Source organism: Pleurodeles waltl, chromosome 5 (genome assembly GCF_031143425.1).
Source record: "Pleurodeles waltl isolate 20211129_DDA chromosome 5, aPleWal1.hap1.20221129, whole genome shotgun sequence".
In the NCBI taxonomy this organism is placed as follows: domain Eukaryota; kingdom Metazoa; phylum Chordata; class Amphibia; order Caudata; family Salamandridae; genus Pleurodeles; species Pleurodeles waltl.
The window spans coordinates 1,251,307,014-1,251,331,908 of NC_090444.1; the positions used below are offsets into that span (position 1 = coordinate 1,251,307,014).

At 43.4% G+C, this 24,895-nt stretch overlaps 1 protein-coding gene across 1 annotated transcript in view; it reads right to left on the reverse strand.

Moving 5' to 3' along the window:
* GABRR2 (gamma-aminobutyric acid type A receptor subunit rho2) overlaps positions 1 to 24,895 on the reverse strand; it is a 504,265-nt gene that overhangs the window by 213,165 nt on the left and 266,205 nt on the right. The window contains exons 3-4 of the mRNA XM_069235487.1: positions 14,747 to 14,814; positions 12,413 to 12,636 (exon numbers count right to left, since the gene is read on the reverse strand). Coding sequence (XP_069091588.1) covers positions 12,413 to 12,636; positions 14,747 to 14,814 — 292 coding nt within the window. The remainder of the gene's footprint in view (positions 1 to 12,412; positions 12,637 to 14,746; positions 14,815 to 24,895) is intronic.

Sequence of the window (24,895 nt, forward strand, 5' to 3'; positions counted from 1 at the left end):
TTCATTTCTGCTTTTCCTTGCATTTTTCCAGATGATAGTTTAGCAGTTGATCCGTACTAGGGTGATCGCCTCCCTCCAGGTCATTGCAGGCATTATTTCCAGTCCTGGACTTTTGTGTGATAGCCTTATACATTCTGTGTGTTGTGGTCTTGTTTCAATTCTACTAAACTAATTAGACCAACAGACTTGAAATCAATGATTTACATGTGAAACATTCAGGACTAGTAATACTGTCCATAATGACTTGCAGAAAGGTGACCACCCAAATCTGAACTTGTGTAAAGGATGAAGATAAGAAACGAGACAGGGACTCAAGGAATCCCTATTCATTAATATCAGTTCTCTGAGCTTGCTTCTGTTATGAGCAATACAGCGCTGACAGACATGAGATAGACATGAGATCACACTAACAAACAGCTCTTTCTTTCTCTCATATAGCACGGGTAGATGAAATAACCTGTTAAAGCAAATATCACTTTCCATATGATAATCCTAAAAGTAACGTAGTTCAGAAATCAACCCATCTGGATTATTGTACAATCTCAGACTGTGACTCAGGTTTGGGATGAAAAAGCACAATGAAAGAGGACATATTGCTAGTTGGTGCATAATCAAAGAACCTAGGCAGCTTCCACTTCATCTATAGAAACTCTTGTCATAGTAACACAATGAAATGTGCATGCTTAGCCTCAGTACCACTATTGTGCCATCAAGCCTTCACTACACTTGGACACAGCCACATATTGCAGTTTTTGGAAAGGAATGAATGAGCATTGTGCACAGAAACAGCTTACATTTGAGGAACACAACAAGAGCGTAAAATGGCAGATAACACAGACAATGTGTACTGAAGCTCTACGCGGTATAGAGGCATTAATAAACCAAGACAGCGGACACACTGGAAGGAACATTCTTTTCAGGCTTACAGTGATCATGTACTGAGCATGTTTAAGTCAATGCAGGCCAAACAAGCTGTGAACGCTGTTTTGGGCCAAGATGCATTGGGGCTGAATTTTTGCTGGAGTGTGAGGCAGTGTACTCCCTTTTTTTTGCACTGTGTCAAGTGACGGCTCCCTTGAACTAATGGGCTGACGAGCTTTGGAGAGGCACCTGTGCGCCAGAGGGGTAAATAAACCTGAGACTTTTGGCAGCATTTCAAGCAATCCCACAAAATATGTTGCTCTCTGCTGATGACGGGCTAAACCCAGAAACACGTGTCCAGAGATACACAGCACTTGTTGCACCTACTAAAGTGAAAGACTTTCATTACTTTTGTCAACGTAAAACAAATCTGACTGCTTTTACCAAGTTGCATTGGGGCTACCTTTTTGCTGGAGTGTGAGGCGGTGTGCTCCTTTTTTTGCACTATAGGGAAAGAAGTTACTGATTGTCAACCACATTAGACTAGAGTGTGGGTAGATAGGGAAAACCTATCCATAATCAGCGTACATATGTAATACCAATGCATGGGCAAGAGAAAGATAAATAGGAATAAGGGGCTCAGGGGACATCCATAAGTAAACGCGCAAATAGTAAGTGGTGTTAGGAGGTTTGTAATGGTGTCCCTTCCCACCAGGGGGAGTCTGCTAAGACAAATATCAAAAAAGGGGGGGAAACACAAGCAACGTGTAGGAGCACAGCCAGGTCATCACTTGAGCCTACAACAAGGGTTTAGACGAGTATATGTCAGTGAACGTAATTCGAAGACCCAATAGGCAGAGTATGGATTGAGATCAAATACAGTTTCCGCCGGTGTGTATAAGTAGAATGATTATGTATCAAACTTTTAACATAATAGACAGCGGCTTATGTATACCTGTCTAGGACTTAGGCACAACATCCTAGAAAAACAAGTTCAAACACAATAACAGTGACATTCCTAACAGAATTAGGTATACATTATGAACCTTGTTGTTTAACAACTTAGGGGGTCATTCTGACCGCGGCGGACGGCGGTCGCCGCCCGCCAAGCGGTTCCCGCCGAAAGACCGCGGCGGTCATTCTGGCTTTCCCACTGGGCCGGCGGGCGACCGCCGAAAGTCCGCCCGCCAGCCCAGCGGGAAACACCCTTCCCACGAGGACGCCGGCTCAGAATGGAGCCGGCGGAGTGGGAAGGTGCGACGGGTGCAGTTGCACCCGTCGCGAATTTCAGTGCCTGCAAAGCAGACACTGAAATTCTTCGTGGGGCCCTCTTACAGGGGCCCCGCGGCACCCCCTACCGCCATCCTGTTCCTGGCGGGAGAACCGCCAGGAACCGGATGGCGGTAGGGGGTGTCAAAATCCCCATGGCGGCAGAGCGCGCTCCGCCGCCATGGAGGATTCTCAAGGGCAGCGGGAAGTCGGCGGTACACCGCCGACTTTCCGTTTCTGGCCGCGGCTGAACCGCCGTGGTCAGAATGCCCAGCGGTGCACCGCCAGCCTGTTGGCGGTGCTACCGCCGACCTCCGCCATGGCGGTAATTACCGCCAGGGTCAGAATGACCCCCTTAGTGTAGTTGTGGTGTGAGATCTAAAAAGAAAAGAAAAACAGACTTTGGGTTGTAGTGCCAAGGTATTAGCCCTGCATAAGTGAGGTAGTGGGAGGGTATCTTTGAAAAGGATTAACACGATATAACAAGGTAATGAGTGTCCGAAAGGTATATCAACAATGTATAGCAACATCAAATATGTTATGACAATAATTGTGTGCTGTAATTGAGTAGGATGCTCAGGGTGGAGTATGATTCGGTGATAAGGAGTTGGAGGGTTCAGTTTCAATCTGCATTTCAGATTTATTGTCCAGGAACCTTGATAGCTCCGCAGGAACTGAGAAGATTTTCCTTTGGCCTTTGTGTGAAATACAGAATTTGGAAGGCCCATTAAAGGCGAATGAGGTACTCATCAACGTTAGTCTTTTCCTTAAGGTCAAAAAGCCTTTCCGACGAATCACAGTTGTTTTTGCATAGTCGTGTGAGATGGATATTTTCCGAGATTGACACATTAACACTTTAATTTTCCTCATCTGGGCCAGAATTAGTTCTGTATGCTGGTTCCTGAGAGGTTTAAAGTTAAAGATCATGGCTCTTGGGGTCGTTTGGTTCATCGGTTTGTAGGTGGAAACCCTGTGGGCCCTTTTTATCTCGAAGTCTTTGTCAAAGTCTAGTTGAAGGGCAGTAGGGATCCATGAGATAAGGAATTCTGCTGCTGATTTGTAGTTTAATTTGATTCCTTCCAGTAGGCCAAAGATTCAGAGGTTGCTTCTTCTATTTCAATTTTCCTGTTCCGTTATTTGGGATTTCAGAGTCGCAACTACCTTTACTAGATCAGAAAATGTCTGGGAATGTTAATTGGTACAGTCTTCAACTCTGCTTATCCTGGATTCTGTGGTGATGACTCTTATTTTCAGCTTTTTGAGGTCACTACAAATTGCTGCTACTTCAACTTGAAGATCAGTGTTGGTCTTGGTGCTTTGGGCTACGTCATGCACAGTGTTCAGTTTGCACAGAATCTCTTCAAATATTGAGGAGGTATCCAGTTTTTCCTTGACTGGAGATTCTAGAGTTGGTGGTGAGTGCTTTGTTCGTTTGAGTGCAGTCTTGGATTCTCTTTCTTTAGAAGTAGAGTCCTTAGATTCTGCCATGTTGCTCTCTGTGATATTGAGGGAGCCAACGGAAATGTGATATGGGTACCCACCATTCGAGGTCTCACATGTTACACGTCTTATTACGAGAATAAGACTGGCCCAGATATATATATGGGTGGGTGAACGATTAGCCTGTAGCCAGAGTGAAACAGTGCCCTTAATATGATCTTTTCGCTCCTGCCTTAGTTATTGCGTAGGTAGATTAATCGGCATGTAATATGGGCCTCATTACGTGCCCACATATGTTGCTCCCAGCAGGAGGCTGTGTAATCCGAACAGTATAAAGCTTAGGTGCGGGGGAGCAGCCGGTGTCTTTTCACAGGTTTGAAATTGGTTCAACAGCCCTGTGTGACTCACAAACTAGAATAGTATTGTTAAACAGTCATACCTCACATCACGACGTGATACAGATAGGTTCCGCTAAGGGCTTTTCCGCTAAGGTCTTGCAAGCCCTGTACCTTATTCTGCAGAAGTTGTCTGCAATAGTTGTGTGTGGTAGAGTGTGCGATGGAGACTCTCACTTTCCTTGATAAATGTCTGCACACCGCAGCATACATTGTGGATCCACCATCTTGCTCGCGTATTGAAGCACCATGCCGTACAGGAGAAGAAAAAAGCCATCTCAAGAGATCGTGCAGACACCAGAGTTACCTAGATTGGCTCCTTGCCTCTCACTGGGGTGGAAACGTTCATTTTCAGGAGTAGAAGGTCGCTCACAACATCGATTACCACTGGGATCTGTGGCAGGCTCTGCGGAGCTCAAAAGAGAGCCGCCATCTTGCTGTGCGCCAAACCACACCCATTGCCTAAACATTTAAAAGCATGTTCTGAACTTTATGTAACCCATGCTTCATGGTTTGCAGAACTCACTAGGCTGGCACATATTTCTATTAAATGTTTCTTGACTTGAAAGATGCTACAGACTTGCCTTAAAACAACAGAACCAGTATTAAGTACATCCTTTCTCACCTACTAAACTGCTTTGTTATGGCTGACGTGTATTTAGAAAATTACAAAACGCTTGTATAATAGAAATTTAACTTTATGTGAATAATGGAAATTGAGTTTGCGTTACACTTAGGTATGGTAAATTGTTCTTGCTGAAGTGAAGGAATGTATGTGAAAGGAAGTATGAGTATCCAATCCCTGCTGTTTGTCAAGAGAAGCAATGTTTAACTCTGCAACATCCCAGTAAATGTATACTTTTGTTAATAAATGTAACAATCAAAGTGATTATAAAATGTGTCCTAGGGAAAGAGCAAGGGGGCTTCTGCTTTGGGCTTCTACTTCTGCTGCTGCTACTGTGAGAGCTGAGAGCTACAAATGACCAGAGAGTATTATACTGCAACTGACATATTGAATGACAGACAGTATTCTAGAGGGGCCGCACTGAGCTGACTGCACTAGCTAAGGAGAGCAGGTTTGAATGTAGATAACTTTGTGAGAGTCATCCAGCTTCAAGGTTATTGGATACAACAGAATTATTCATTCCACTGCAGATAGTGTATTGAGGCTGAGAGAGAGTTGATTAATTGTTTCAGGACAGTTTGATAGCTGTAAGCACAAGAGTCAGATAAACATGGGATTTAGAGTTAATGTAGCATATTGGATGTTCTTTTCTAACTTTCCAAGACTATAAGATGATATTCTGTAAAACAGTAGGGACCGATTCAGGACACACTTCATGCCTGTTTCTGTAACCTTTTGACTTGATTATTAAAAATATAATATTTCATTCAAATCAATACTACAAAATTACTAAAACTCTCTTTATTGACTCTAGAAAATTGACTTACTAGATAAGTCTGTGTTTTCAAATTATTGTTTGCAGCTTATTAAATTTCTCACAGCCACTCTCAGATAAAGATCCATAATGAGGGTCCAGCCAAAAAGTAAGTGGTCGCTGGAAAAATGAGTAATTAGTTAATCAAACTGTGGTGATGTATTTAGTAATGGAGCAGTGCTCCCAACAGACGACACAGCAATTATACAAAGAAGTGATGAATGTAATGCTTAAATTACTCTCAGTCACTGGTAATCACTCAGGGCCACATCCCCAGAAGGAGCAGGGTCAGCACTGATTTGTATGTGGCTGGGTCCAAACTTGGGTGGCATAGTGTGCAAAATGATGGACGATGCAGCCCTGAGCGACTACCAGTGGCTGAGATTATTTCAAGCATTCTATTCATCACCTTGGAACCAACCTGTATCTGGCTAAAGAGCCCTGACTAGGGCGAAACTGCTCATAGGCTGCTTGTGTTGTGGTCCAGGGAGGACCGAGTCTGGCAGTTTATGCTGGACTGTTCCCATGAGGAGCAGGGTCAAGACTGATTTCCATGGATCTGTGCCCAAACAGGTGCATGGTAGGTAAAAAATTATGGATTGGGATGCAGTCCGAGCGATTGCCAGTGGCTAAGATAAATTCAACTGTTATATTCATCACCTTGTTGTTCTTGCACATGACGCCCTAAGTGTGTCCCGGGCTCACAGTCCCACTTCAACTGAGCTATACCTGGCTGAAGAGCCTTAACTAGGAGGAAATCGGTCCCCAGTTGCTTGTGTTTCGTTTGAGGGAGGTCCTGGCCTGGAAGTTTGGGATGGACGGTTCCCATGAGGAGCAGTGTCAAGACTGAATTGCATATGGCTGGGTCCAAACTGAGGTGGCAAAAACGATGGATTGGGATGCAGCCCCAGCTATTGTCATTTGCTGAGATTAATTCAGGCATTTCATCTATCACCTTGTTGTTTTTGCATTTGGTGCTCCTTACAAAAAAATCACCATTTTTGGAAGGTTTTAAATTTTTTTTAAAATCACTTCTTTTGTAATATTTTTTTAGTTTATTGTCACGCATATAAAACAGGGGTCCTAGTCCATTAATAGAATTGGAAATCTGCACCTGTAAAGCACTTCTGGCATCGATTCAGAGTTGTGTTTTTGTTCCAGTTCACAGACCTCAGTACCACATCTGGATACCTGCCCAATTTACATATTTCTAGGCGTACCACTGTGAGGTGAACCGTTTAAGATATATTTATTGTATGTATGTCATTGCCTCTCGGGAAAACCTAATGATCAATGAAAAAATGTCAATCTTTCTAATCTTGTACAAATACCACCTAATATATGACTTCTGATGGACAGATTTAGCGTGAGTGCTAAGAAAAGGGCCTTTTATCCCAACGAATGCCTTGGACCCACCCATTGGGACAATTTAGAGAAATATGTTCATTATGAAACCCAAATAGGGTCCTAACCAACCCCTGAAGTCTTTTAATCCTGTGGGGTGGGTTCACTAATACAAGAATATTACCCACTACGGCACAATTTTAACCATACGTCTTTTTGAAGCACACAGTACATGACGAGTGATGCAGAACAGAAGATACGATAACTCATCTAAGCATGAGAGCCTAAACAATGCCTGTCCAGGACCTACATTAGGAAAATGGAGTGGCCGATAAAAAAGTAGGCCACAATGTGTGCTTGACAGCACTGCGTCCATTTAACAAATCAACCTTTTGAGTTCTCTCTGTAGATACAACATCTTCTCTTTTTGTACCTTGGCTTGGGTTTTTGTAGTATAAATAGAAAGGATGGCCCTTGTCCGTTAGATATACAAAGTGAATATTTCCCCCATTAACCTTCTTCCATGGGTATCGAACCACTGGGACATCACTGTATTTTTTTAGGCATTGCTATTAACGCAATGCAGAATCATGTACAGAACACAATTCTGGATTGTAGAAAGGCTGGCTTGCTGCACAATTGCACGTATTATTTATTTAATGCACAGAGAAATGTGCATTCTTACCCCTTTCTGTGGATCCATATAAAGTTTGGAGGTGTTCCTTTCGGCATCCCAAGCTGGAAGGGCATTTACTCCAGTCTTTACAGAAGTGAGCCTCAGGCCATTTTCAGGATTGGAAACGGTCAGAAAAGAATTTATGAGTGTCCAGAAGGTAACACGTTTCTTGGCATTCACAAACTCATAAGGCAAACTGTTGGATACCCTGACCACACTCAGCAGATTCCTATTAATACTCAGGCACTTTAGGTATACTAACTTATTATTGAGAGCAAGGAAATCAGATAGTGTCCCATGAAGCTCTACTGAACTTACCCCGAGGAAGTCCACGTTAGAGGTGAAACATTGGTAGAGACACACGTTTTAAGTGGGTTTCCATTCATTCTTTGCCCTAATCAGGCACACGAAAGGAAGTTAGAAGAGTATGTTTTAAAGCCTAAAGTTAATCTTCTGCAAAACACATGCAATAATATTGCAGGAGACATCAAAAAAACTACAGCGAATATGAATGAACAGACTGTAAATAATACAAAAACAGGAAGCCTACAACATCACATGAATTTTCATCCGATTCGGCTGTGGCTAGCAGTAGAATTAGTACTGAAAGGCCTGTCATCATGACGGTGGCAGTATATTTGCTGCAAACTAGAATACTGAAGGCAGGCAGTCTGCAGCATGCAAGGTTGGTTATGTTTGTGAAAATCCAGCTTGTAAATAGTAAGTTAGATGGATAATTGATAAGCTCCATGAAAGCTGAAAATGCTCCTCATTCCCGTAGAGCGCTGAAGACACGGCTCATATAGTGATTTTCTGGGGCATCATGATAATGTGTCCCAGTGCTATAATGCGAGAAGAAGCCCGTGAGGATTTTCTTACAATATTACATTTGAAAATCCACTAGTCCTTAAAACACTCCACATCACGTGAATACATTAACTAAATGCATGCTGTACAAACTCGCTGATGAAGCCAAAACTGGTCAAAACTGGTCTACTGTGCTTTTGATCTCTTCTGGAGGGGCTCTGGGCTGGCAGTTTGGCCTGGACTTTTCCAAATGGAGCAGGGCAAAGCCTGCTTTACATATGGCTGGTCTCTATTTAGAGAGGCTTATAGGGCAAAAAAACAATAGACTGGAATTCAGCCAGAGTTACCAGTGGCTTACTTTAATGAAAATATTACACTCATCGCGTTTTTGTTTCCCTTCCCTTTTTCTGGTGTCATCTCAATAACCTCCTCCACTGTCTTCTTCCTTATTCACCGCGCCTTGTGGTTATTTAAGATTTGCAATTGTCTTTGGCACCAGACATCCTGTTGTCTACGTCCCTGTTTGTGACCCCTGGCTTCCATGGCGTAACTGTCGCTGTCACAATCCTCTTTTCCAAAGACTTGGCCCAAGAGTCCCCTGATGCCTTTTGAAATGATTCAAAAGTAAAGACCGTATGCTTCTCACCGACTGAACTATCCTTGCCCTCCCATTCCTGTCACGGTCTCTACTTTTCTTTTCATGTTAGCTCTACATGCCCCACCAGACACATTCATATTCACATTCCATTGCAAGGACCCACCGTACTGCGCAATCCAGACTTTTTTCCCTGAGATCCTACCCTGTGCCAGGTGCTGGTTCTCTCTCCTCAGTGCCCCTTCAATCCTCACTGGGCAAAAACTTGTCATGCATTTCTTTCTCCTATTCCCCTGTGCATCGGATGACTCATCATGCTTGGGACTAATGCTACAGATGCCACATCCTTCTTATTATTGACGCCTTTGTTGCATCTTCCAGGCACATCTTCTTCCTCTAACTAGCTTGCTTCCTCTACAGAGTACCCATCCAGTCCCCAAAATTCATCATTCCCCACGATCTCTCAGCCCTTTGGATGCCCCATGACTGGCCTGATACTGTCTGCCAATGGCCTCCTTCCCCAGGACTGCAACCCACAAGATGTCTTCCAAACCCTATCTGCTCCAAGGCTCCTACTAAGTTTATTGCATGATCCCCTCCAATGCTGAATCTCTGGGTGCACATTAGCATCCTCCAATGCACATCTTCTCGGGGTAAGTAGACCTTTGTCCTCCTCTGACCTTTTTACCCCATGCAAGGTTGACTGTCCTGCAGAAATGCTAGTACCTGTTGAACACTTTTGGCATTTTTTCGCAAATCAAATCTGTGGGATGGATTTTGTAGAATTTCATCATTCTCATGGATACACTGGTACAAATTGGAGTGGACTGTCTAGTAAGTTAAAATAAAATGCAAAAATGACTGTCGCATTTTCTAACAACAACAAAATAATAACCTAGCCCTGCTTTAGGTCTCATTAAAACTCATGTGAAAGATACCCCACATATCGTAAGCATCTCTCACATTGATCTATTATCTAGCTAAATCTCAGAAGAGTGGCAAGAACTGGTATGAAGGTATGAATTCTATGAATGTCTCCCAATAAATTAGAAAGAGAATGACTTGAAAGTATGAACCAATTCCCCATTCTTTCAATATTTCCAGGCTGGATGACGTTGTACTACAGTTCATCTCTTAATTTTTCCTAAGCGTGATAAAATAAAATAAAACAAATTGAAATCTAGGTGTACCATCTAGTTAACTTTTGAATTGATGGGATATTTGCTGATTTGCAGCTTTGTTTACCCTGATAAGCTGAAGGCAAAGGGTAAGGCAATGGGTGCCTTTGACACCTGTTTCCAACCACGAAACAAGTGACAAACAAGCATTTGCAATGCAATTGTTCTCGCGTTTGCTTGAGTGAGAACTATTAGCGCTGTAAATTCCTAACTGGACTTTTTTTGCCACATAAATTGAAAATGAAAAGTAAAACAGTTGACATAAGCAAGCCTATTCAAAGCACCACCACCAGTGCGAGCGTGAAGGAGAGCCACAAAAGGAAAAATACGTTTGCTCGCAGTCAAACGTGTCGGCAATCGTGCAACTATCCATGTAACAGGGTCGATGGCCAAGGTGATAACAAAAGTGCCCCAAGAAGGGATGAACGTAAAGCATTTACCAATAATAACAAAGGATTTTTGAAAGGTAAGCCCATGAACCAGTGATAGTGATGAGCGTGCGGTGGGAGTGGTTACAAGCCCACAGATAGATTACAACATGTCAGAGCGCTTGCGTGCTCGACCTAAAAATGGATTTAAAGGAGTGTGCCCTGAATGTGCCCTGCGGAGGGTGTGTTGTAAGGTCAGGCTACAGTCATTTCCCCCCCCTCTCCCCCCCAGGGAACAGTTCGCACGTGAGCGCTGGTGTGCAGCGTTGACTTGCTGAAATGGATGCATTCAGTTCACCAGTGAGCAGAGACGAAATGGAAACTGGTTGCCGGTGCCGCACTAGGAAAGTCACCAATGGTCGGTGGATTTATAATTTCTCTGCAGTATTTTTCTATTACGTAAAGACATTTTTGTCAGAGGTATTTACATTTGACGACAGTAAAACGTGCTGGTGGTAGTCCATTTGGTTATACAAAATGTTATATATCGAAATAACACTTGCAGCAATTAATAACATATGCTGCAGAGTGTTGCTGCGCTCAAATCAAGCAACGTCTGACAGACTAAAATAACGCAGATTTTACAAATTATACTTAAAAAAAGGCTTCTCAAATCTGGTTAAGAGTCATAGCCAGTTCAAATGCTGCAAACAAAAAAACAATACATTAAATAACCCCAATGCCTCGGTATAATAAATAGCAATAGAAAAAAAAACTATTTAAACTGGGTTGATATGAGGCCTCAAGCCACACTCCATGTTCGCCTTCTTCATCGCAATTCTTGTGGGCAGAACGATATAACTGGAAGCAGGAAGTGGGCACATTAGATTTGATTCGTCTAGTCATGTTGTTCATGCTAGTGCTCGTGCACTTTATCCAATCCAGTGACCCCATTTCCATCCTTCTTCTAGGTCTGATTCAATTAGCAACCAGAGTCGATGCAAGTGAGGAAAGCCTCGGGCATTAAGAGTTGACTCACTGGCTGCAGTAGTCTGAACTATACCCTACAGCATGACAGCTAACCTACAGCTCGATACCTATAAACTAACTGAGCACTAGCACAAGCTCCTAGCACATGCCTATGCTTTACAAGCAAATAACAGTCTTCATTCCACAATGAATAAATGAATGAATGAATCGATCAATCTATCAATGAAAAGTTGGTACGTCAAACAAAAATGTTTCATATCACTCACCAGAAACTAAAATGTTAATTCGATCACTCCATCTGACCCCTAACAGTGTAAAGTTAACAAATTATACAATTTAACAAGAGAGGACTAAAAATAGCAGGCCTGATAGCAACAACTCACGTGAAGCCCTGCACCCTGAATCAAGAAAATGAGAATGTACAGATGTCTCTGAGCACAATTGTAAATGAAATCTAAGGGCGAGGGAGTGGGTGCTCCCAGGAGAGCACCAGGAAGTAGCCAATAAAATGGTGTGGGCACACATAATGTTGTGATTGAGTCGCTATTTACAAGCCTTAAATTAACCAAGCGTGTATGGTGTTGGCGGTTGGGGAAATACATGAAACGTCCCGTTTTTTTCTTGAGGGAAGTCTGCACACATGAAAATTCATTCTCCAACTGAAGAAAAAAAATAAAAAAATGCATTCCTCAGTAACCATTACCTTCCTCAGTTGGATTTGCAAACTATAGACAATCCACACACATGGAAAGCATGAAAAATCGTGTATTTCTTTTTAATTATATAAAAAACAGAAATCTCCCTAAACTATAGATGTATCGCTACACCTGAAGAAATGTCAGACTTATATTAAGAATCCCTAAAACATGAATTCCGCAGATCCTGGTCTATGAAGGAAGAGAAAAAAGAGGTTGCCTCTCCATGTGTGTAGTTTTTCTGTTTAAATTCTCGTTACACATACTCAACCCCCTTAATATTTCTGAGAGTACCTCCAGTGGGCCACGAGGCACACGAGAAGCTCTACCCTTGCCCTCGGGTGGCATCTCTTACCTCATGCTGTACAAGACTTGCCCGTCCGGGTACAAGCGCAGCATGATATTGTCCGTCGTGGTGTCGTGAATGAAAGATCTCTTGGAGTGCACGAAGAAGACATCAGGCACCCAGATTTTCTTCACAAGCCTACCATCGAAGGTCATGCTCTTGTTGGTGGTGCTGGGAAATGAAAGTCGCTCGTCCTTCCAATAATGCCTCAAATACAGCGTCATCGTGAAGTCCTGGGGGCAAGGGAACAAAGGTTAGTGGCTTAAAAACATACATGGATCATCAGAGTTAGAAGACAATGCTTGACCTATCAGTGCAGACTCTCGTCTGTGTAGGAAGGGTATCCACATATTACTTAGCTCAGGGGTGTAGCTATAAATAATACAGGAGGAGGGGTGCCACTGGGACCCAGGGGTGTGAGGGCCTCACTGCATCCAAATTATGCTTTTTATGGTCTGCGGCTTCACGTCCGCAACCATGGGTTTGACATAACATTTGTGTCATGAAAAACAAAATGCAAGGGCATGTCTGCACATGGTGTAAGAATAAGGCCAGTACACAGTTAGAACCATAAATAAGCACTTAGCATACTTACCTCGGCCCTTGACAATGCTAAGCCTGCATGCTTCCAAAATCTAATCACCTCAATCTCATCCTCTCACAATCCCTCTCGCCACCATGCTCGCACTTCGCATAGCTGTGGTTATCAAGAAATCATATACCCTTCAAAGATCATAACCCTAAGAGAAACTATGTATACGCTTGCAGTTCAGACTTTAGCCTCCTTCACCTCTTCACTCCCACCCTCACTCTTCTATTCTCTCACACTTCATTGCTACATCACACACAGAACTCATACCCATAATCAAATCTAATAATTCATCTTGTGCTCGGTCTGGTCCATTCAGCACACAAAGTATCAATCATCTTGTTTTCACCTCCAATGTGTCAGAGACTAAACTGTATGGTGTGGCCTTATGCAACTATAACTTTTAAATTGTGACCCTTCCTCAAAAGGGTGAAAAAGACAAATTCCTTAAACCCAGCAAGAGAATGGTGTAGATGCCTCAATTTAGAAATGGACTTCAGTTCACGTAATAAGGTCAGCATCAAAATGAGCTGTGGCAGGGATTAGTGCACATGTTTAAGCACTATCATTAAATTTATTTTGAAATTGTGGTCTAGTCAGTCTTCAGGAGGAGGCAGCACATGTATTAATGGTATTGGGAACATAAAAGAAACACTTTCCAGTCTCTTCTCAGTAACAGTGCTAGAGTGTGCACATGTGAAGTTCAGTGGCAGGGGAGTTTTCCTAGTGACCTGTAGCACCTTTGGGTTTGTATTTTGAATTCAAGTGGCAGGAGGGTTTTTGCTTTTTCTCTGAGTAAATGTGTTGCAACGGTACATAAGATATAACTTTGTAGTCGCAACTCCATGGTTTAGTGAAAACTACAGAACCAAATTTCTGCATCCAGCATCCGTTCTATTGCGGCTACATCAGCTTAATAATCAGGTATCTGCTAAACCTTTCACTTTATATTCCTATGGATACATATTTCCCAGGAAAGAGGTAATAATGAAGGTGGTGTAGACAATTAACAAGTTAACTGAATTAGAATGTCTATGTTGGTCTGAAACCTTTTTAGTTTTAATTTCAGCATTTTTTCAAAGAAAAGTTAGTTATGACACAGAATAGCTCCAAGGTTAGGAAGAACATAAAAATGTTTAAATATTCAACCCTCAAGACAATTGTAGTACTCAGTATGTCTTCATTTTTCCAAAGTACCCCTACAGTTGTCCAGTGCTGCTTACAAAGACTGGCTGCTGCTTCTCTTCCCATTGTACTTTTGCTCAGGACCCTGCCTCATTGTATTTATCTCTGGCTGGTGTGGAATTTCCATGGAGACCATGATACGCCTGTGTTGGGCTCATTTATCTAACGCTTAATGTAGTTTGTGATACAATATTCTACTATCTTTAACTATGCTACACAACTATTACTCTTGTTTCACCTCTTGATTCACTTCATGCTACAGACAGGATAAAGGCGCTCTCTATCGGAACAATCATGATGCGACGTGTTTGGCACGGAGGGTTGGGAATGAATGCGACCACCATTGTAAGCATCTACACAAGCGAAACAAAGAACAAAGCTTTGGGTTTGTCAGAAGAGGAAAAAAATGTACGTGTGTCAAAGTTTGAGACTGCACAACTTGTTGATGGTTAAATCTAACACTAGCAAAAAAATAGCCAGCATGTCTGCACCAAAACAAAGAATAGGAAACAAAGACTGCCAGTAACTCATCCAAATAACTTAAATGTCTGTTAATGAAGAGTACCTACCATATCAACTTCAGAAATTGTGTCCAAGCTTTCAACCTGCACATCTACTCCAACAGGTATTGCAGGTCCTGCAGAGGAATTCATATAAACAATGTTAGCCTCATTTAATAGAACTATTCATTGTAGCCTGTGACTTCCTGAAACATTAATGAGTGGCTTAAACACTTTGTGGCTTATGTTTAGAAATTCATTAGTTGTATGTTTTGAAGGAAAACAAATTAATTTTCTAAGCTTGTGTTAGAAACTGGGTCTCTAGTTGGCAGAGGTATGCACCCTGTCCAAGTAGGAACCAAACTCCTAGTCAGGGTAAGTCAGTTACACACCTTAAAGTAACCCGTGCACACCCTCTGGTAGCCTGGCACAGAGCAGGCAAGCTTAACTTAGCAGGCAATGTGCACACAAAAATATACCACACCTGGTTAGAAACATAGAGCTTTATTTAATAAACAAAACAAGACCAAAGTAGAGGTCAAGATATGAATTTTTAAAGAATGTCTGCAAATATAGTCCTTAGAAAGATAAATCGCTGACCAGGCTATTTGGTCTCGATTGACTGTGTCAAGTCGGAAAGTTCAGGCCAACCGCAATGGAGCGTGGGTCAGATGCAGGGACCAATGTTGTCCTGCTGAAAAAGTACATTTGCATGGAGGATGCATTGACCGCAAAGACCCAATTCGGGGAGCAGAGAAGACGATGTGTTGGTATTGATCTCTTCAGATGAAGGTAATGCGTTGGTTCCCATCTGCAGAGTCAGAGTTGCATCACCGGCGAACCCTTTGTGATGAATGCAATGCATTGTTCTGGAGCTGCGCAGCCAGCAATGTCAATTCCTCAATTAGCGATGCATCGGCATTGAAGGAGATGCGTTGGTTCCAACCGCCGCAACAGCAGCGATGTGTGGATTTTGGCAGTTGCAGAACTTATACCCAGTTCCAAATGCCCATGACTGGATGGGTGCCACTTGGCAGGAGAAGACTTGCAACAAGCAAAGTCCAGGTACTGTAGGTGACGATGAGTCAAAGTCTTTTGTGTCCCTGAGACTTCAGAAGAAAAGGAGGCAAGCCAGCAAGCTCTGGGAGTCACGCTAGGCTCAAGTGAGTGGGGTCAGTCCTTCCTCAGCAGAGCAGAGGGCAGCAGGGCAGCACAGCAGAAAATCAGTTTTTCCAGATCAACAGTCAAGAGTGGCAGCACTGTAGCAGCACAGCAGTCCTTTTTCCTGGCAGAGTTCTTCACAGGTCCATAAGTGTACAGATGTGGTAGGGTCAGAGGTACAGTTCTTATACCCAGTGGTGGCCTTATAGTGGGGTGACTTCAAAGAGGGGTCCTTGAAGTACTCAGAGGTCCTCCTTCCCTGCCTTAGCTACAGACCTACTACAGGGAGTTAAGCAGTCCTTTGGGTGGGGGCAGGACATTGCCTATTCAGGTGTGTCAGCTCCTCCCTTCCATTCTCACCAGGATGACCTATCAACATGCAGATGGCCACTCAGTCACACCTACCTTTCTTTTGTGCGAGGGTGTCTAGAGGGAATGCAGGAAAACAGCTGTTACCCCAGTCCAGAAGTGTAATGGGGACAGGCTGCAGGCACACTGGTCTAAGAGCAAGAAAATGCCAACTTTCTAAAAATGGCATTTTCAAAATTGTAATAGTAAATCCGACTTTACCATTAAAGAGGATTTATCATTACATTCCATTGGTACTAAACATGATAGGTTTACTCATTTTCTTTCCGGAATTACACTGTATTAAATGAAGTAAGGAATCCCCCAGGTTAAACTATGAGAGGGGTAGGCCTCACAATAATGAAAAACAAATTTGGGAGTTTTTCACTACAAGGACATGTGATACTTAAAGGTATATGTCCTGCCTTTTAATTACATACCCCACTGCCCTGTGGTGTACCTAGGGCCTTCCTTAGGGAGTGACATATGTAATAAAATGGGAGGGGTTTTAAATGCCAAGTCTACATGGCAGTCAAACTGCACACACAGCTCTGCAGGGACAGGCCTGAGATATTTAAAAGGCTACTTAAGTGGGTGGCACAATCAATGCTGCCAGCCCACCCACTAATAGCATTTCATATACAGGCCCTGGGCACCTATAGTGCACTTTACAAGAGACTTATAAATCAATTAAGTAGACCAATTGTAGATACACCAATGTTATCATGTTTTATGGGAGTGAGCATGTGCACATTAGCCCTGGTTAACAGTGGTAAAGTGCCCAGAGTTCTAAGGCCAACACTAACAGATCAGCAAAAGTGAGGCAAAGCAGGCAAAATGTTTTGGGGATGACCACCCAAAGGCTGACAGGTCTAACAACATGGCACTCCCACCACGTAAAGGCCAAGTCCTCAGATGGCACACATGTATCCATCTCATCTCACAAATGTAGTTGAAAATGTCATAACATTAACACATTTTGCAAATATATTAAAGATACATGTTTTAACAACTCAAAAAATGTATCTACATAATGTGTACAACTACTCAAAATTAGATCATGAGATCACATTACCCTATATTATTCATACGGATTAAAGTGTACATAATCAAATGTATATCTCTTATTTGTTGCTGAACTACACTACTTATTACTCCATCTGGTTTAGGTTTGAAACACTTCAGGCATGAGTAGTTTATTTCATTTAATTTTGGATAGTGTGTACTAGGCCTAAGAGCATCCGACCACATTTAATAGAAAATGTTAGCATGGCAAAATCGTTGACAGGGCCAAAAACCAAAGATAATATCTGGATCAAGAGTAGTCAAGGGGGCAGAGAAAAACAACGCAAATGACCACAGAAGTAAAATGGCAAATACATGTAGTAATAGTGGTCAGTAAAGTAACAAGTTGAGTAATGATAGGAATACTTTCAGAGGAAAAAGGAGTTCGAGCAGTGCTTATCACAATAACAAAAATCAGGTGTATTGGAGTAAACAACCAATCCCAGAATGTGAGAAGCAGATAGATGAAGAACAATTGACATTATGCTAGTGGGTAGTGTGCAAAAGAGGAAGCTAGGCATAAAAAAGGGTTTTATTTCCTTCACGAAGGCAGGTAGGAGTTTGTATGAATGGCAGGAGGGAGAGAGTTCCGGTTCTAAGGCATGTATCCAGAGGAAGGTTGGTTGGAGGAGTATTTTTTGTTTTGTCAGTTTTAGAGATAATGAATGCCCCAAGATATCTTCAGTTACTTAGCCAGGCAGTGACAGTTGTCAGAATGTATATGTTTATCAACTACACATGTCAATTTGTAGGTGGATCTACCTTTAAAGGGAAAACAGCTTAGAGAGTGCAGGTCTGGGGGAATGTGATCGAGTGCCAGCACCAAGGATTAGTCCGGCAGCTAAATGAAGGCATGTTTTGGAAGCTGCAAGAGGAAAATGAGTGATGCCAGAGCGAACAGTATTCCCACAGGCTAATCCAGGTAAGACCAGTGCTTGAGTTATTTCTTCAGGTCTTATTCTTGCACTCTATGATAAATCATAGCTGATGGCTTGCATTTCTAGCCATCTGAATTTGCAGTGATAATCAATAAACAATCTGGATGTTGATAGAATCCAGCCATTGATGCACAGGAATGAGAACGAGAAAGTGGATGCTGAGATCAGTAAGAACTCCGTTTTGTTAGAGCTCAGCTGGAGATGATGAGAGGACATTCATGATTGTATTTTTCTGAAGGTCATCACCCGAAGGGAGATATCATTCATCGTAGATACTTTCAAATACAACTGGGTGCCATCAGCATAGTTACGGTAGAAATGCCAGATTTTTTAATGAACGACCCCAGCTTGTCACCATCCTTACAATGGCATTTAATCAGAGTGAGCAATAATGTGGGACCTACGTCATGAATATTGTTGAGGTAGGTCGAATTTCGACCCACTCTGAATGATGATTTTGCAAATCAACATATTAGTACATGGAATGGTTAGCTAAATCTCACTGAATTCACAAAATGTTGGAGCATAATTTGTAACATCTTTTTACAAACTCAATTTTCGTACATCTGGCCCAAAAGTCATCAAATAAATAAGGTATGTTAGGCAACCCATGGTCCCAACTGGATCAGACACTCAGTAATCATTGGTAGAGAGAGGACTAGGAAATGAAGACAGTGGGAATTTCTATTTACAGTAAGAGAAACAGCAATAAGATCATTATTTTCCTAAGCAGTGTAGTCAAAGAGCTACAGTTAGATCTTGAAAAAAGTTTTCTTGTAATATATAACAGAAAATATTTCACTAAGAATTGGATGTTACAGCCAAATGCAACCTCTACACAATTTCTTAGTGACTTGCTTTATTTGTCTAGTTACCAAGTGATAAATTGGACTAATTTCCCCTGTATGCATTGTTGCAGCACTGAGCTGAAGAATAGGTGAGGCAGGAGGGGACTCATCGCAATAAAAGACAATTTTAGCTATTGAAAGTGGTCTCTCCTTAAACATTGTATTTATATTTTTGACTGTCAGAAACCTTAGCAATTCTTAAAGACGGCAGCCAAAAATACAATTACTTTCTTGCCAAACAACAGAAATCCAAAAATCACAAATGGCATCAAAAGTTTGATGTTAATCAAAAATCCAGATCCAGACAAACTTGAACACTACCCTACGCTGCACCCTCGTCAAACACCTTGGACCCTGCTCCCCCCCCCCTCAGCAAATCCATAGCACAACTTCATTGCACACCACACCGTCGCCTCTACAGACTACAGCCTCCTTGGTGACCTCGATTTCCACTTGGACATCCTCAGCGGCCCCAACACCTCATCCCAACTGGAGAATCCCGCCAGCATCAGACTCAAACAACTGGTCACTTCCCCAATGCACTCAGCAGGACACATGCTTGACCTCATCTTCTCCGCAAGCAGCAACATCTCCGTCAGCCACACCTCCGAACTCCTATATACCAACCACCACTGTGTCTACTTCTCCTTCACCAAACCCACTCATCATCCCCAATCCCTCTGCCATCCGCGCAGAAGCTGGAACAAGGTCTCTGAAGACCAACTCACCACTGCCCTCCACAGGACACCACCACCAACCTCCGCGAATGCCACCACATCTGCAAGCCACCTCCACCAATGGATCTCCAACTGTGCTAGCACTCTGACCCCCCCTCAGGAAACCCTCCGGCAAACAGACCACTGAGAAAGTAAGCTGGTTCTCCCCCACCCTCCAAGAGTTCAGACGCACACATTGACAACTCAAGAGAAGATAGAGGTGCAGCAAGACCCCGGCAGACAACACAGCCATCAAAACCGCCATCACATTACACCACAGCCTCATCAGAGCCATGAAGAAAACCACCATACAAGAAAGAATCAACACCAACGCAACCATCAGCAAAGAACTCCTCTGTTCACCAATTCACCAAACCTTTCACTGACACCACGGACATCCCCCATCCCAAGCCCTCTGCGACAACCTTGCCAGCTTCTTCCAACACAAAATCTCAGAGATCTATAACAGTTTCCCAACACAGGACCTACCAGCCCCACCCACAACCACTGCACCTAAAGGTTCCGGATCCCAGCCGACCCTGACAACTGGACCACCCTCACCACCGACGACACCCTACAGATCATGAAGACTGGCCACGCCAGAGCCCCTTGGGGCCCTGCCCCCACCACATCTTCAACCGACCTAGAAACACCATTGCCCCTAAGCTCTGCTGCACCATCAACTGCTCCATCGAGACCGCTACCTTCCCTAAAGACTGGAAACATGAGGAAATCAACCCCCTGCTGAAGAAACCCTCCGCGGACCCGACGGACCTCAAGAACTACAGACCCATCTCTCTGCTCCCCTTTCTGGCCAAAGTCATCAAGAAAGCCATCAACGCCCAAATCCATCAAGACCAACCACATCCTGGACTTCTCCCAATCTGGCATCAGAAGCAACCATGGCACTGAGACTGGTTTCCTCGCCGCAGCAGACAACATCCGCAATCTCCTCGACCAAGGTGAAACCGTAGCCTTCCTCCTCCTGAACCTCTCAGCTGCCTTCAACATCATCTCCCACCACACCCTCTGCACAAGACTCCATGACGCCGGCATCCGCAGCAAAACACTGGAATAGATCCTCTCCTTCTTCACCGGCCGAACCCAGAAAGTCAGGCTCCCACCGTTCACATCCAAACCTACGGAGATCAGCTGCGGTATCCCCCAAGGCTCCTTCCTGATCCCCACCCTCTTCAACATCTACATGGCCCTGCTAGCAGACATCATCAGAATCCACAGACTCCTACGCTAACGACACTCAGCTGATCCTCTCCCTCACTGATGAACCTGCAGTTGTGAAGAACAACTTCCACAATTGGATGAAGGCAGTTGTTGTCTGGATGAAAGACAGCTGCCTTAAGCTCAACTCCAACAAGACAGAAGTCCCGATTTGGGGCTCCATCCCCTCTGCCTGGGACGACTCGTGGTGGACCACAGCGCTCGGAGCCCCACCCACAACGACCAACCGCACACGTAACCTCAGCATCATCCTCGACTCCTCGCTCTCCATGAAACACCAAGTCAACGCCATCTAAGAAACACCAAGTTAAGGTTGTTTCATCTTCCTGCTTTCACATGCTCCGTCTGCTTCGAAACATCTTCCAGTGGATCCCCATCAAATCCTGAAGAACAGTCACCCAGGCGCTCGTCAACAGCAAGCTCGACTACGGCAATGCACTCTATGCCCACACCTCCCAGAAGCTCTAGAAGAAGCTGTAAAGAATCCAGAACGCCAATATTAGACTTATCCAGGACATCTCTCACAGTAGCCACATCTCAGGCACCTGAGAGACCTCCACTGGCTCCTGATCAACAAAAGAATCACCTTCAAGCTCCACACGCCCACCAGACAACTCTGTTCTGCTCACCTGGCTCTGGCCACCATGCCACGGATCTGCAAGACCACAGCCAGAGCAAGATCCTTCTCCTACCTCACTCCTAAGACCTGGAACTCTTGTCCTCTTCATCTCTGGCAATCTCCCTCTCTGCCTCACTTCAGGAAGGACCTCAAGACCTGGCTATTTGACTGAACCGGCAATCCAACGCTGTGACTGAACTGCAGTACCTACCCCCCAAACCTCCAGAGCCTTGAGACCCAAACGGGTGATTAGACGTGCTCTATAAGAATCCTGGTTGATAGAAAAAAAGACACATGCTTGGGTACTGTTTTTTTCTCAAAATGACAAAATGTAATGTTATATTTGTACATTCTATATCTTCTGGTTCTCCAAAATAAGTGGTGTTCATTGTAAGGTGTGGCATCACATTCTAATGGTGATTTTTCTCGAACGTCTCTCCTGCACCAACTCCCACAATAAATCACAGGGCATTAGGAAAGCCCATTGCAAATGTCAAGGTACTATGGGATCACTCGAGAGAGGGAAATAGAAACATCTAGTAAACATCAGGCTAATCCTGCCCTATACTGGATGAACAATTAGGACTACAGTAAAGAGCACCACATGCCTGAAGAAAGAAGAGGAGTCAACCTACTCTGGGTGTGCAAGCAATACAAGCCACAGCACCTGAAGAACTCCAGAAATAATCCCAAAGGTTGGGAACAAATTCAGTAAGAGATCCCTAGGGAGAAAAGCTTAGAAGAGACCCCCAGGCAGGAAAGGAGATGACAAGAAACCTATAAGGTAGATTTGTGAAACATGAATAAGAAACATGTAGGCTAGACAGTAGGCAGGAGGGCCTGCAGATGGCTTGTAGAATAACCTAACCACCCCAAGAAGATCTAGGGGAGAACAGGTAAAGCCCAAAGAACGGGAGCCCTGGAACCTGAGGGAATTCAGAGATGATTTAGGTTTACTCTGAATCTACGCTGCAATCCAAGAGCACTACAGGAATCCACATTATTGTGCTATGGAAAATACCACAAATGCGGATTTTGTAGCCCACAGCTTGGACCACTGGACACCTAGAGATTGCTGACTTTTCTTCCAGAATGGATCATGGAAATGCGGGCTACACGTATAAAAGGACTCAAAATCCTTTACACAGCCTTACTCCTAAGACTTTTGATACCAATAAAGGATCAACAGTGTAGTAAGAACTCACAGATTAGTGATTTAGGGAGATGTCAGAGAACAGTAGAAGATCCTATGAAAAGATATATCAAGATTGATTTCTCTGCAGAACAAAATAACTTGCTAGCCAAGTGGAAGTGACAAACTACTAGAAAATTTAATAAAGCCAGTAAACTAATGAAACAGAAGGAAGACCAAAATGTACTAGACAGCTGAGGTAAATGTGAACAGGGACACCAATGACACACTCATCTTGTGAAAACAGAAAGAACCTCATTTGTGCATTCCATTGGTCAGCATACCCATAAAGGATAATCTTTCCCTTACAGTGTGTAAAGTGTATGTCTGCACTAAGCTATATTTGTTTTTCAATCACAATTCCACATATACGTGGTTTATGCTTTAATTGTTTAAACACTACTGCAGTTAATTGTGAAGTATTGAAAAAATTTCATGACCTTGAAAGTTGTACTAAGGTCAATGGGAGTGCCCTTCCAAGGGCTCAGATAGACCTTGGTTTGATCCGTTCCTGCCATGGCCACTAGGCCCTGCCACACAAGTGGGCCAGCATTTGTATCGCCACAAGTCGGGTAATGCTGGGTGGTAGGAATTTTGAGAATTCCTGTGGATTCCGGACGTTTCCATCACAGAAATGTAAGGAAAATGTGTGATTTCAGGCAACATTTGAGGTTTACAGGGCATTGTAGATAAGAAAACCTTGTGTGATCCTCGCAACACACACCACCTTGGACTTTCCTGGTTGTCTAGTTTTCAAACATGTGTAGGTTTGGTAGGTTTCCCTGGGCTCATAATGAACTTGGTTTGATCCGTTCCTATCACAGACACTAGGCCCTGCCACACAGGAGGGCCAGCATTGTTATGGGCACAAGTGGGGTAACGCTGGGTGGTAGGAATTTTTTCGAATTCCTCTGGGTTCTGCAAGTTTCATTCACAGAAATGTATGGTAAACATGTGATTTCAGGCAATGTTTGAGGTTTCCAGTGCATTGTGGGTAAGAAAACCTCGTGGGATCCACACAAGGCACACCGCCCTGGACTTCCATAGCTGTCTAGTTTTTAAACATGTGCTGCTTGCTAGGTTTCCTTAGGTGCTGGCTGAGCTATAGCTCGAAGTGCAGAACTTCCCATTTGGAAAAAATGTGATGTATTCATGTTGCAGTTTGGGCCATTTCTTGTTGCAGGCACCAGGCCTACCCACACAAGTGAGGTACCATTTTTCCCACTTCATTCACTCTCTAAAACAGTTCTAGTCAGTTACTCTACTCCCAGTAGGTTTGGTGGCAGCCTGACTAGAGACAAAAAGAGGCAGCCCGAGGTGTGAGGTTGATCTACCAATGACAAGGTAGGCATACCTTGAAGCGCAGTCCTCCCCAGACCATCTTGTCAAAGGTGGAGTTCCCCTCTCCACTTTCAGGGTCCTTTATCCACTGTCAGGGAGCAATACCCATATCACCACATGGGAGGTCAGGTGACAGCTGGACAGTGGTGGGAAAGCCTTTTTGTTTTAGGCAGGAAAATGACAACTTTCTAAATGTGTAGTTTCCAGAATAGTATTATAAAATCTGACTTGACCTTTAAGTTGTATTTTAAATTACTATTAAATTAAGTCCTTGAATCACCTTAATAGCTGCCCATAGTGGAATTAAGCATTACAAGCATTACACGTTGTTATAATATAACCCAGTGCTTTCCTAGCCACACTAAAAAACGACTTTGTAGGTTTCACACTGTCAGGACATGAAAATCAATAAAAATACATGTCCTACATTTTAAATGTCATGCACTCTGCCATATGTGCATTCAGGGCTTACCTCTGAGGTGACTTTTACGTATAAAGGAAGGTTTAGCCCTGACAAAAGGTTTATTTTGCCAGGTCGAAATAGCAGTGTAAATCTGCACACCCAGGCTGCAAAGGCAGGCCTGGATGCCTATTTTATAGTGCTACTTAAGTGGATGGCACAATGAGTGTTGTAGCAGACTATTGGTATTTAATTTGCGGGCCCTGGATACACACGGTACCATATGCTGGGGGCGTACAAGCAAATTAAATGTGCAATCATGTATGTAACATTTTACTTATCTTTAACGGG